Source organism: Piliocolobus tephrosceles, chromosome 5 (assembly GCF_002776525.5).
Source record: "Piliocolobus tephrosceles isolate RC106 chromosome 5, ASM277652v3, whole genome shotgun sequence".
Taxonomy (NCBI): Eukaryota; Metazoa; Chordata; class Mammalia; order Primates; family Cercopithecidae; genus Piliocolobus; species Piliocolobus tephrosceles.
Window position 1 is genome coordinate 138386053 of NC_045438.1, and position 12201 is coordinate 138398253.

At 52.1% G+C, this 12201-nt stretch overlaps 1 protein-coding gene and 1 long non-coding RNA gene across 2 annotated transcripts in view; both read right to left on the bottom strand.

The window, feature by feature from the left end:
* Positions 1-1333: 1333 nt before the first annotated feature.
* On the bottom strand, positions 1334-7547 carry POU5F1 (POU class 5 homeobox 1). The gene is made up of 5 exons (XM_023194386.2): positions 7087-7547; positions 2873-2993; positions 2484-2614; positions 2044-2202; positions 1334-1864 (listed from the first exon to the last, which is right to left on the bottom strand). Exons 1-5 carry the CDS (start codon positions 7489-7491, stop codon positions 1598-1600), a joined length of 1083 nt encoding a protein of 360 aa, XP_023050154.1. The 5' UTR covers positions 7492-7547; the 3' UTR covers positions 1334-1597.
* A 3022-nt stretch (positions 7548-10569) lies between these two features.
* Positions 10570-12201, bottom strand: part of LOC111527884 — a 5358-nt gene continuing 3726 nt past the window's right edge. Inside the window, exons 2-3 of the long non-coding RNA XR_002726810.2 lie at positions 11073-11103; positions 10570-10868 (exon numbers count right to left, since the gene is read on the bottom strand). This is a non-coding gene — a long non-coding RNA (uncharacterized LOC111527884). The remainder of the gene's footprint in view (positions 10869-11072; positions 11104-12201) is intronic.

Below are 12201 nucleotides of genomic sequence, written 5' to 3' on the forward strand. Positions count from 1 at the left end.
GGTCTCGATCTCCTGACCTCGTGATCCGCCCATCTCGGCCTCCCAAAGTGCTGGGATTACAGGCTTGAGCCACCGCGCCTGGCAAGAGGGAGTTCTTAAGGTTCTTGGTGGCATTCTGGGAAAACCTAGGGCCTGTCCCCAAAACTTCCCTACTCTGTGGCTAGTCCTGCTGCCGACCAAATCGTAGTGACCTGGCTTTTCGGAGCTTTGCTTTTATTTCTAAGTCAAGAACAAGCAGCTTCATTCACTCCTGGGTATTTACTCTTGTGGGTCTGTGATATATTCCTTGCTTTCCAGGGAGAATGTACTTGGCAAGGGAGAACTAATTCAGAATCTTAGGGAAAGGGGAGGAGAGATGGAAACACAACCTGCTTACTGGAAAGGTGCAAATATATGGGTTGAACTGGAGGTAGGAGTACAGGTCATTAAGGTTTCTAGTTGAAGGGAAAACAGACCTATTGCCATTTAAATAAGGTAACTGGGATTTGGTTAAGTTCACAAAGATAGAAGATTTATTTACAGGCTTCACCCGTACCATCAGAAGAGAAAGCCTGGTAAACCAGCTATAGCAGTCTACCAGCGTGATGGTTGCAACACAGCTCCGCTCCACGGTTGGACACAGCAGAGGGCAACTGGGCTGGCCTGGTCCAGTGTGAATCAAACTGCTTAACCCACACATGGTACATGTGATTTTCTTTTGTGAGCCTTACACCAAGCCAAGCTATTGTCAAAGCATCATTTCAGTAGAAATAAAGCCTTATCTTGACCTGTTCTATTATAACCTGCCACATCTACTCTTTCCTACCTAGATTTAATGAGCCCAAGGTTTTTACATGGAGGAAATGACTCTGGGGCAAAGACCCCTAATCAACTAGTGGCAGAGCCAGGAATAAAACTTTAGTATCTAATGAGTTACTTATGGGCGGAGTATGCAAAAACCTTAAGTGGAAACCAAAGTTATCAAGAAAGCACAAAGTATTAATAGGAGTTTCTGGTTGGGGTGATTTAGGTACAACAGAAATAAGACGGTTTCTAAGTATAAAGCCATTTAAGAATTCCAGAGTAGGGTGGGGAAAGCAAAAAGCCAGCTCTGAACAGGTAACAGCTACATGGTGACTGATTCTATGGGCAAAAGCTCGTGTCACAGGCTTTTGGGAACTAGCCTATAAGAGGGCCCTATACAAATAAACTTGGCTGCAATCCCAGCTCTCCCTCTGACATTGCGTGACCTTAAGGAGTTTCAATGGCACCTTGGTTTCAGGTTCACTTGGGTATGAATGAGCATTGGATATTCCCATCCCCACCTCCGTAACTGAAGGAGGACAAACCAAGATAAGTGTGTCTATCTACTGTGTCCCAGGCTTCTTTATTTAAGAAAAAAGTGATACGTGATGTGGGATTAAAATCAAGAGCATCATTGAACTTCACCTTCCCTCCAACCAGTTGCCCCAAACTCCCCTGCCCCCACCCTTTGTGTTCCCAATTCCTTCCTTAGTGAATGAAGAACTTAATCGCAAAAGCCCTGGCACAAACTCTAGGTTCTCTTTCCCTAGCTCCTCCCGTCCCCCTGTCCCTCATTCCTAGAAGGGCAGGCACCTCAGTTTGAATGCATGGGAGAGCCCAGAGTGGTGAGGGAGACAGGGGGAAAGGCTTCCCCCTCAGGGAAAGGGACCGAGGAGTACAGTGCAGTGAAGTGAGGGCTCCCATAGCCTGGGGTACCAAAATGGGGCCCTGGGGCCAGAGGAAAGGACACTTGTCCCCCTGAGAAAGGAGACCCAGCAGCCTCAAAATCCTCTCGTTGTGCATAGTCACTGCTTGATCGCTTGCCCTTCTGGCGCCGGTTACAGAACCACACTCGGACCACCTGCAAGTGGATGACAGGAGAGTGACATTAGACAATGAGCTGAGATGGGCCTGACTCTGCTTGGACATTCTGTCCAAAGCCAACAGCCCCTAGAGCAGTTGGAGGAGGAGCCAGAGCTAGGGAGAGCGAGGTGGTGACAGAGGAGAGAGATGGAGCCCGCAGAGAGACGTGGCACTCACATCCTTCTCGAGCCCAAGCTGCTGGGCGATGTGGCTGATCTGCTGCAGTGTGGGTTTCGGGCACTGCAGGAACAAATTCTCCAGGCTGCCTCTCACTCGGTTCTCGATACTGGTTCGCTTTCTCTTTCGGGCCTGCACGAGGGTTTCTGCTTTGCATATCTGTGCAGGTGGGAAGGGGGTGACAAGGGCAAGCTTTGGACTTGCTGAGTAACAGCATCGCGGGGGTCTGTGACTACATGTGTCAGCAAAGCCAGGTGGTGTGAAAAGGCAGGATCCTGGAAGGGTTGGCTCTGGACCTTATCCCAGCAGAACTGAGGAATTTTACTCCATCCCACTGAGAACCACTGCACCAAAGACGGAGAGCTACAAGCTAGGGATGGAAGCAATGGAAATTAGGCCAAGAAAGGGAAGGTCCCCATGTACCCCCCTCCCACCCTCACCTCCTGAAGATTTTCATTGTTGTCAGCTTCCTCCACCCACTTCTGCAGCAAGGGCCGTAGCTTACACATGTTCTTGAAGCTAAGCTGCAGAGCCTCAAAGCGGCAGATGGTCGTTTGGCTGAACACCTTCCCTAGGGGAGGCCAGTCAAAGGAGAAGCAAAGTGAGGGCGCATGCAGGGCCCTTGTGACCCCGAGATCCAAGCTTCCCACCTCTTCCCAGAGGGAGCTCAAAGCCCAAGCATCTTCTCCCTCTCCCCAGTCCTCTTCATGGGTGAGGGTGGAGTCTGCCCCTGTGCCTCCCGCACTCCCTTGATGGGGAGGAAAAGGCCTAGATTCAGGAATGTTCCTTAGAAGGGAGATGTGCTCAGAACATGCTGAGGGGAACCCACCAAATAGAACCCCCAGGGTGAGCCCCACATCGGCCTGTGTATATCCCAGGGTGATCCTCTTCTGCTTCAGGAGCTTGGCAAATTGCTCGAGTTCTTTCTGCAGAGCTTTGATGTCCTGGGACTGGATTTTAAAAGGCAGAAGACTTGTAAGAACATAAACACACCAGTTATCAATCTCCCCTTTCCATTCGGGATTCAAGAACCTATGTGTGGCCCCAAGGAATAGTCTGTAGAAGTGCCTCTACCTTCCAAGCTGCCCACCTAACTTCCAGAAATAACTTTTCCACAAATGTCATTCACCCATTCCCTGTTCACCGACTCATGCACGTAACAAGGGACTGCTCTTCCCCCAGAAACTGGCACTTCCAGGGGTTGCAGAGCACCGTGAAAGGACAAGAGAGACCCTGGACTCGAGGAGAACACCTGTCAGGTTATGAAGGTTGGAAACTCTTTGCTAGGCGTGGTGGCTCACACCTACAATTCCAGCACTTTGGGAGGCTGAGGTGGGCAGACACGAGGTCAGGAGTTCAAGACCAGCATGGCCAACATGGTGAAAGCCCATCTCTACTAAAAATACAAAAATTAGCCGAGTGTGGTGGCATACACCTGTAATCCCAGCTACTCAGGAGGCTGAGGCAGGAGAATCACTTGAACCCGGGAGGCAGACGTTGCAGTGAACTGAGATCGCACCACTGCACTCCAGCCTAGGTGACAGAGCAAGACTCTGTCTCAAAGAAAAACAAACAAAAAAAGAAGGTAGCTCATTTAATACTTGCAAAATTATCTTTCACTCAAGTATCACCCCCAGTCTAAGGACGTTTTGACATTAGAGAAATAGGTAAGCTGCTAAGTTCTGGGTTAATTAAAACGGAAGAGCATCATGTCTCAGAAGCTAAATTCAGTATACTCTCCCCAGCTTGCTTTGAGGGCCCCAAAAACTATGACATGGCATGCGTATACCCAAACAGAGCAAAAAAGCAACAGGTGTCATAAGAATGAATAAAGTGCTTTGTGTGTACTTACTGCTCATTTTAAAAGTTGATTATCCCTCATCTTTACTGTATATTTTTCACTATAGAGGCATCCTAATTGATTTTTGAATTCAAGAGATTTATCGAGCACCTTCTATAAGCCAGCGGCTATACAAAGTGGACAGGGCCCTGACGCCCAGACTGACAGAAGTGCTGTGTGGCCCTTGTTCTCCAAGTCACCCACTTGGATCTCTTCCAAGTGCACTTCCTTTTTTTCCTGCTCTATAACTTTTTAATAATAAACTTCCACTCCTGCTCTGAAAAATAAAAAAGGAAATAAAATAAAAAATGGCCAGGCACAGTGGCTCATGTCTGTAATCCTAGCACTTTGGGAGGGTGGGGCGGGCAGATTGCTTGAGCCCAGGAGTTGGAAAGCAGCCGGGGTAACAGAGTGAGACCCGTGCCGCCCCTTTTCCTACCACCGCTGCCTCTGTTTAAAAAGAAGTTATAGAAAAAAGTAAAGCAGTCTGGGAGCAGTGGCTCAAGCCTGTAATCCCTGCACTTTGGGAGGCCAAGGTGGGTAGATCACTTGAGGTCAGGAGTTCAAGACTAGCCTGGTCAACGTGGCGAAACCCCATCTCTACTAAAAATACAAAAATTAGCCAGGCATCGTGGCACTCCTCTATAATCCCAGCTACTCAGGAGGCTAAGGCAGGAGAATTGCTTGAACCCAGGAGGTGGAGGTTGCAGTAAGCCAAGATCGCAACACTGCACTGCAGCCTGAGGGACAGTGAGACTCCGTCTCAAAAAAAAAAAACAATAAATAAATAAAGCAGTCTATAGGAGTAGGGTAAAGGAGGGAAGGAGATTATGGAGGACAGTGACTTTTAAAGAGAGCGAAGGTGATTATCTGAGCAAAGGACAAGAATGGCAAGGCCCTGAAGTGGGCCTGCCAGAGCCCAAAGCTGGTCTGGTGGCTAGGTAGATCCTGTTGCAGACGTAGTGACTTTGTTTTAGTCCGAGTGAAATGATCTCTCACTTTTTTTTTCCCCCAAGATGGAATCTCGTTGTCACCCAGGCTGGAGTGCGGTGGCCTGATCTCGGCTCACTGCAATCTCTGCCTTCTGGGTTCAAGCTATTCTGCCTCAGCTGCCTGAGTAGCTGGGACTACAGGCACCCACCACCATACCCAGCTAATTTTTGTATTTTTAGTACATATGGAGTTTCACTGTGTTGGCCAGACTGGTCTCAAACTCCTGACCTCAAGTGATCTGCCCACCTTGGACTCCCAAAGTGCTGGGATTACAGGGTGAACCACCGCACCCGGTCTCACCACAACCTCCACCTCCCAGGTTTAAGCGATTCTTCTGTTAAGGTTAAGCTCAGCTTCCCAAGTAACTGGGATTACAGGCATGCGCCACCACGCCCAGCTAATTTTGTATTTTTAGTAGAGCTGGGGTTTCTCCATGTTGGTCAGGCTGGACTCGAACTCCTGACCTTAGGTGATTTGCCCGCCTCGGCCTCCCAAAGTGCTGGGATTACAAGCGTGAGCCACCATGCCCAGCCTCTAGTTGACATGTTGGCCACAGACAGTAGGGAGGAAGCAGTAGAATTTGAGAAGCTACTGCGGTAATCCCAGCAGAGATGATGGTGGCTGAGGGCAGGGGGTTAGGCTGTGATTGATACAGGATGTTTCCTAAGGATAGGATGTAGGATGTGAAAGAAACTGAGGATGACTGGGTTTGGCCTTGAGCAACTGGGTGATGGGGGTGGAGCAGTTCAGGGAGCCATCACAGGAGACAGAAAACGTGGTAGTCATCTAGTGTCTAAATAGCATTTAAGCCTCGAGGGTGGGTGAGAGGAAGGAAGGGTAGATTGAGCAGAGGTTGAAGGACTGAGCCCTGGGGCATGCCAGTGAGGCTGCCGGGGGACAGAGGAGCACAGCTAGTGAGGAAAAAAACAAGGCCTTTTTGTAGTCCTGAAGCCTCAAAGGGTGCTTGATCATATCAATTTCAAACAGGCTGTTTTCATTCCCAACTTCTGCTCAGCCAATAACTCAAACTGGTAAATGCCCTCTGCTATCTTAGATTTTCCAAATTCTATTTCGGGAATTTGGAATAAAGTAAACACCAGTCCAAATCCTTGCTTCATCATTTAGCAGTTAAAACCCGTTAAATAGGATAATAATACCTCCCCCTAGGAGATTTTGTGCTGGTTAATGAGGTAATGATGTATAAACGGAGCACACAGCCAGGCACTTAGGAAGTGGACCACAATTGCCAGCCATTATCATTCAAGGCTCAGCAGTGACCTCCTGCAAAGAGGCTGGGGCTTCTCGGTCACTCCAGAAACCAGTCACACCTTTTTGTGAGGTCTCAAGGCTTAGTACTTAATCTCTAATTGCTTACACTTGTCACCTTGAAGGACTGGAAGATACATCTTTAATAGTCCTCAGCAGGATTGGATGCCTTCAATCCCTCAGCAGCTCTACATTTGGGGAATGACCTGGAGAAATCTCTCACCATTTTTCTTGTTTACAACTTTGGAACCGAGGCTGAAGTCAATCAAAATCCAGCTCTCTACAAGGGGTGCCAGGGTGTGCACCTTAACACAGTGGCAAGTCACTGGCCTGAGGCACAGGTCAAGGGAAGACAAGCCCTATACTAGACTGGAGGTAAAGCCAGCTCCACACGTGCACACACACAGCCGCAACAGGAGCCCCTATCAGAAACGAGCCACACCCTAGACTTTCAGGAACAATAATCCTGGGATAAGCACTGTTTTTACCCCCAGGCTCTGCTTAACCCTAAGGCCAAGATCTTGGGTCTGATAAGGGTCAAGCAGGACTAAGGGTGGGAAAAGGAGCTCAAACCAACCCCAAGCTGAGTCTGGTGCTGGGCCAGTAATGAATGACCTGACCCTGGGCAGGCCTAGGAAATGTGAGAGACCCTGACAAGGGCTGGGCCAGAGCAAAGGCCAGCCTGGGCCAACTTCCGACTCTCCCAGGCCTCTCTGCCCTCACCTGCAGTTGTCTCTTCGAATTCCAGCTTTCAGTTCCCACCTGGCCCCTGCCTGCCAGGGCTGCCTGCAGTTGATACACACCCCTCCCAGGCCAGGACAGCTGCCCCTGCCTGCTCCTCTCCTGGGTGCCAGGTCTGGGCAGCTGCAGGTGACCACTTCCCCATCAGGCTGCCCTGTCATGACCACTTCCCCACACCCCAACCCCTGTCGAAGCTCACTTGCCTCCTCCGCGTTTTGCTCCAGCTTCTCCTTCTCCAGCTTCACGGCACCACTGGGGACGGTGCAGGGCTCTGGGGAGGCCCCATCGGAGTTGCTCTCCACCCCGGCTCCTGCTTCGCCCTCAGGCTGAGAGGTCTCCAAGCCGCCTTGGGGCACTAGCCCCACTCCAACCTGAGGCCCACAGTACGCCATCCCCCCACAGAACTCATATGGTGGGGGGCACGGGGGAATCCCCCACACCTCAGAGCCTGGCCCAACCCCCGGCCCGATTCCTGGCCCTCCAGGAGGGCCTTGGAAGCTTAGCCAGGTCCGAGGATCAACCCAGCCCGGCTCCGGCCCCCCTGGCCCATCACCTCCACCGCCTGGAGGGGGCGAGAAGGCGAAATCCGAAGCCAGGTGTCCCGCCATGGGGAAGGAAGGCACCCCAAGCCGGGGGCCTGGTGAAATGAGGGCTTGCTGAGGGACTACTCAAGCCCTCGCTCCCTCCCCAGTCCCACCCACTAGCCTTGACCTCTGGCCCCGCCCCCTGGATGGGTGGAGGAGAGGGAGGTGGGGGGGAGAAACTGAGGCGAAGGATGTTTGCCTAATGGTGGTGGCAGTGGTGTCTGTGGAAGGGGACACCGGGAGACACAACTGGGCGCCCCTCCAGGACCTCGGCACAGGTCCCCCACCGAAACCTTTTTTTTTAAGACAGGGTCTCATTTTGTTGCCCAGACTGGAGTGCAGTGGGGTACAATGATGGCTCATTGCAGCCTCGATCTCCTGGGCCGAAGCAATCCTTCTGCCCCAGCCTCCTGAGTGGCTGGGACTACAGGCTTGGACAACCTCGACCTGTTAATTTTTTTATTTTTAGTAGAGATGGGGTCTTGCTATGTTACCCAGGCTGGTCTTGAATTCCTGTCCTCAAACGATCCTCCCGCCTCTGCCTCCCAGTGTCAGGATTAAAGGCGTGAGCCACCAAACCCGACTTTCAACTCCCAACCTGCTCCCTGGCACTCTCTCGGGCTCTGCACATCCCAGCTGTCTGGAATCACTCCTACACCACCATGTTCTTCAGGAACCCAGGTGCTTGACCCCCTCTCCAAAGACCTCTGGCACTGTGCCTTCACGGGGGGCCAGTCACCCTCTCAGCTCCTCAAATTTATTGAATGTGCGTGTGGAGCTATCCCTCAATGCATCAACAGCCATAAGCACACGGCCAGCTGCTCCCTGATGCCCTCCCCCTGACCCATCCAGAACCCTAGGCATTCCCATCCAGATACTGGCCAAATCCAGCCACCCCACAGCCTGGGTGCCTGGCACCATCTGCCCAGCCTGCCAAGTTTACCCCATCTTCAAGAGTAGACTGCCAGACTGGGCCTCCGTGCTGTATCCCTCCCACCCCTTTTCCAGAATCATACTCTGAAGTCTCCTCATCTAACAGACTAAGGGGTTGGCCCCTACTTCCCCTTCAAGGGACCAGGCTTTGGACTGACTGGGCCTCAGTTTCCCAACCTTTGCCCAAACAGAGGGATCTGACACCCGCTTGGGGCCCCCTCCACTATAGAACCTGCACATCAGGTTCCTTGCTCCCCTCTCAACCAAAACTCAGACATCTAATACCACAGTAGGCCCCGTTCTCCCTCCCCCACCTCCCTGGCCCAGGCCTCCAGCCCTAGGCCCTGGGTGGGGAAAACCAAGGGTAGGGAGAAAAAAATATCTGACTTCAGGTTCAAAGAAGCCTGGGAGGGACTGGGGGAAGGGGGCAGGACAATGGCCTTGGCTGGACAATCCCGGTCCCCAGAGGGGGCAACTCTAACCCTAAACAAGTGCTCAACCCTTGAATGGGCCTGGATGGCTCCCCTGGGGACTACTTCCTGCTCCCCAACCCCCAGTCCCAATCCCCTCACACAGAATCCCCTTCAGAGACGCTAAAAGGAGCTCCAGCAACCCCCCTCTGCAATCCCCTCAAAGACTGAGCCTCAGACGGGCACCAAGGGCCCCCCACAGGGACCTAGGTATCTAGTTCCTCCTTCCTCTGGGGGACTCAGGCATCCAGCTTCATTGTGCATCCCTCCCCCAGCCCCCCAGATTGAGGGATGTGCTTTGTTTAGTGGGGCTGGCTGGCAGAAAGATGGAGAGGAGGTGGAGAGTGATTTGTGGAGGGGTGCAGGGAGGCTGCCCTAAGCTCCCCCTCAGGGTCTGTTTTTCTGGGCCTGGCCTGAGTATCCTGAGGCTCATGCTGCTGGCCTAGTGCTTGATTCTGTTTGCAAGAGAATAGCCAACGGAATGCCTGTCTGTGAGAGATGATGTTTGTCTGTCTGCTCCCAAAACTTGATCGCAGTGGAGGGCCTGGGGTAAGTCTGGGGGCTCCAGAGGGGGCTCTGGGCCAGGGATCCCCGCAGCTTCGAAGGCCAGAAGGCCAGGTCTGGACTGGGCACGCTGACCTCTGTCGATTTAAGTAAGGCTTCTCATTGCAGGCTCCAGGCTCAGCCCTGCCTGGGCTTGTCTGCTGGGGTCATTGGCTCTGCCTTCCGAGGGGATGGGTGTCCCGTGGCCAGCTGTCTTAATCTTGGTGGCATCCGTGAGTCTTTTAAGCCTTTTCCCCCCACCATCATGTTGCCTTTGTTCATGTGCCCATCTCCTGTCTGTGTAGACTTTTTGAGCCTAATTGTATGCGTGCATTTCAATACCTGCCACAGATCTGCCTGAAGGTCTACAAGGCAGTGGGGTTGGAGCTGTGTTCACTTCTCAGCCTTTAACTGCCCAAAAGGCAGGTAGATAACGGGGCCTGGTGTGGGTGGGAGGAACAAGCTTCGGAACAGGAGGAGGCCCCTCCCCAGCCATCTCAGTCCCCGGGACAGAACCATCACGGCACCTTTGTCATGCATCTCTCTGCTGTCTGCCAAGAAGACGGCCCTCCCAGAGGAGGGGGAGGGGCAGGCCTGGGATTTGGCTGGAATCTCCACACCAGTGTTTCTCAGCTTGCCATCCTACAGGTTCCCCAAAAGCGCTCTCCCCAAGCCAGTCCAGAGAGTCCCTGCTGCCCATTTTCCTAGTGGCTCCTAAAACACCTTCCACAATTTCCCCACTCAACACCACCCTCTTGTTTTTAGATTACAATTTGTACTGTGGGTTGTGTATTTCTGGCTTGGGCAAGAGGCCCATTCCCGAGAGGGATGCAGACAAGGGGTGGGTTCCCGGGTCCCTGGCTGCCTTGTGGCTGGATATGAGCCAGGTCAGGGGTCAGCCTCCTGCATGCCTAGAGTTCTAGCCGGCCCCTCCTGGGGTGCTCAGGGTTGATGGGAGGTTGGGGCGTGCCTTCCTTCCTTCTCACCGTCCTGTTAATGCCTGAAGGGTAGGTGGCTTCACTTCAGCCAAGGTCAGCTCTCCCAGGCCCAGACCAGTGCTGGGGACCACCGTTGGGCCTGGAGGAGACTGGAAACCAGGCTGAGTCATCAGAACTGGTCCCATGATTCCCTGGGTCTTAGAAAGTCACCATAAAAAGATACTTCACACACACCTTTATTATGACAGTACAATGTCAAAACCCTTCACAGAGCACTGCTGGGGGACCCAGGTGAGGCCCACCTCTCCCCACCAGGTGTGGCAGCTGGAATGGCTGGATGGGGAGAGGTGAGATGAGCAGCCTTGCTGCTGTCAGCCCAGTCTTCCCTTCCCCTCACTGGAAGATGGGGTGCTGTTTGGTTGAAAAAACAGCTGAAAAAACTCACTTGGGACCAATAGTGACTTGCTCTCCACCAGCTCTAGGAAACCACTTATTTTGACTTCTGAGGCCTGTCAATCTGAAGGCAAAAGAAAGGGAAGAAATGGAGGGCTGAGGGTTCAGGCTTGGCCCACCGTGGGAGATGATGTCTCTTAATAGTAATTTAGACAGATTCCTTTGCTCACTGTGGACCAAGTCCCCTCTTCTCAACAATGGAACCTCTGATCTCCCCCATGAGACCTGCAAACTGAAGTCACCTTATCCCAAATCCAGACACTCTTACCTCAAATAGAGGAGTCAACTCTAGTTGTAGCCTATAGGGAGTCAGAGGTGAGAGCAAGAGGAGTGGGGAGGATTGGTTAGGAACAAACTAGGAGGTGCGGACCAGGTTCTACATCCTGGCTCTGACTCCCTGGCTAATGACACCTCCCCATCCTGTGCCTCAGTTTCCTCACCTAGTAAAGAGGATTTGGACTAAATGAACTCTAAATTTCCTTCCAACTCAGACATAAAATTGCTGCCCCACTCTCATATGCCCTCCCATCTACCCACCCCACTTACTTGACATGGGAATGTAGACTTCTCTCAGCACACCTGTGAAGAGAAATGGGGGTAGGAAAGCTGGAAGTGGTGTTCAATGAGAAGTTGGCACAGGCCTCCCTGTACCCCGCCACCTACCTCCAAGCAGCCTTCCTGGGGAATCTGGCAGGTTTTCCCCTGAAGTTTGATCAAGAGATATAGGAGGAAGCCGGGAGCGGTGGCCCATGCCTATAATCCCAGCACTTTGGGAGGCTGAGGTGGGCGGATCACTTCAGGTCAGCAGTTCGAGATCAGCCTAGCCAACATGGTGAAACCCTGTCTCTACTAAAAATACAAAAAAAATGGTGGTTTTTGTTTGTTTGTTTGTTTTGCATGTGGTGGTGCATGACTGTAATTCCGGCTACTCAGGAGGCTGAGATACGAGAATCGCTTTAACCTGGACAGCAGAGGTTACAGTGAGCTGAGATCGAGCCGCTGCACTCAGCAACTGCACTGCCTGGGCAACAGAATGAGACTCTATCTCAAAAAGAAAAGAAAAAGTGAAAAAGAGAGAGAGATAGGAGGAGTTTGAGAGCCTAGTTTTGATTTGGTTTTTATTGCTTGGGTGTTTATAAGAACCATACCTGGGCATGGTGGCTCATGCCTGTAATCCCAGCACTTTGGGAGGCCGAGGCAGGTGGATGACAAGGTCAGGAGTTCGAGACCAGGCTGGCCAACATGCTGAAACCCCACCTCTACTAAAAATAGAAAAATTAGCCAGGTGTGATGGTGGGCACCTGTAATCCCAGCTACTTGGAAGGTTGAGGCAGAAGAATTGCTTGAACCGGGAGGCGGAGGTTGCAGTGAGCTGAAATCACACCACTGCACTCCAG

Excerpts from the sequence above, each read along its gene's own strand:
- POU5F1 (XM_023194386.2), bottom strand. The coding sequence starts at position 7,491 with ATGGCGGGACACCTGGCTTCGGATTTCGCCTTCTCGCCCCCTCCAGGC. Across the intron at positions 2,994-7,086 it reads TGGAGCAAAACGCGGAGGAG|TCCCAGGACATCAAAGCTCT; the intron begins GCAAGTGAGCTT and ends TTTAAAATCCAG. Across the intron at positions 2,203-2,483 it reads ACAATGAAAATCTTCAGGAG|ATATGCAAAGCAGAAACCCT; the intron begins GTGAGGGTGGGA and ends CCACCTGCACAG.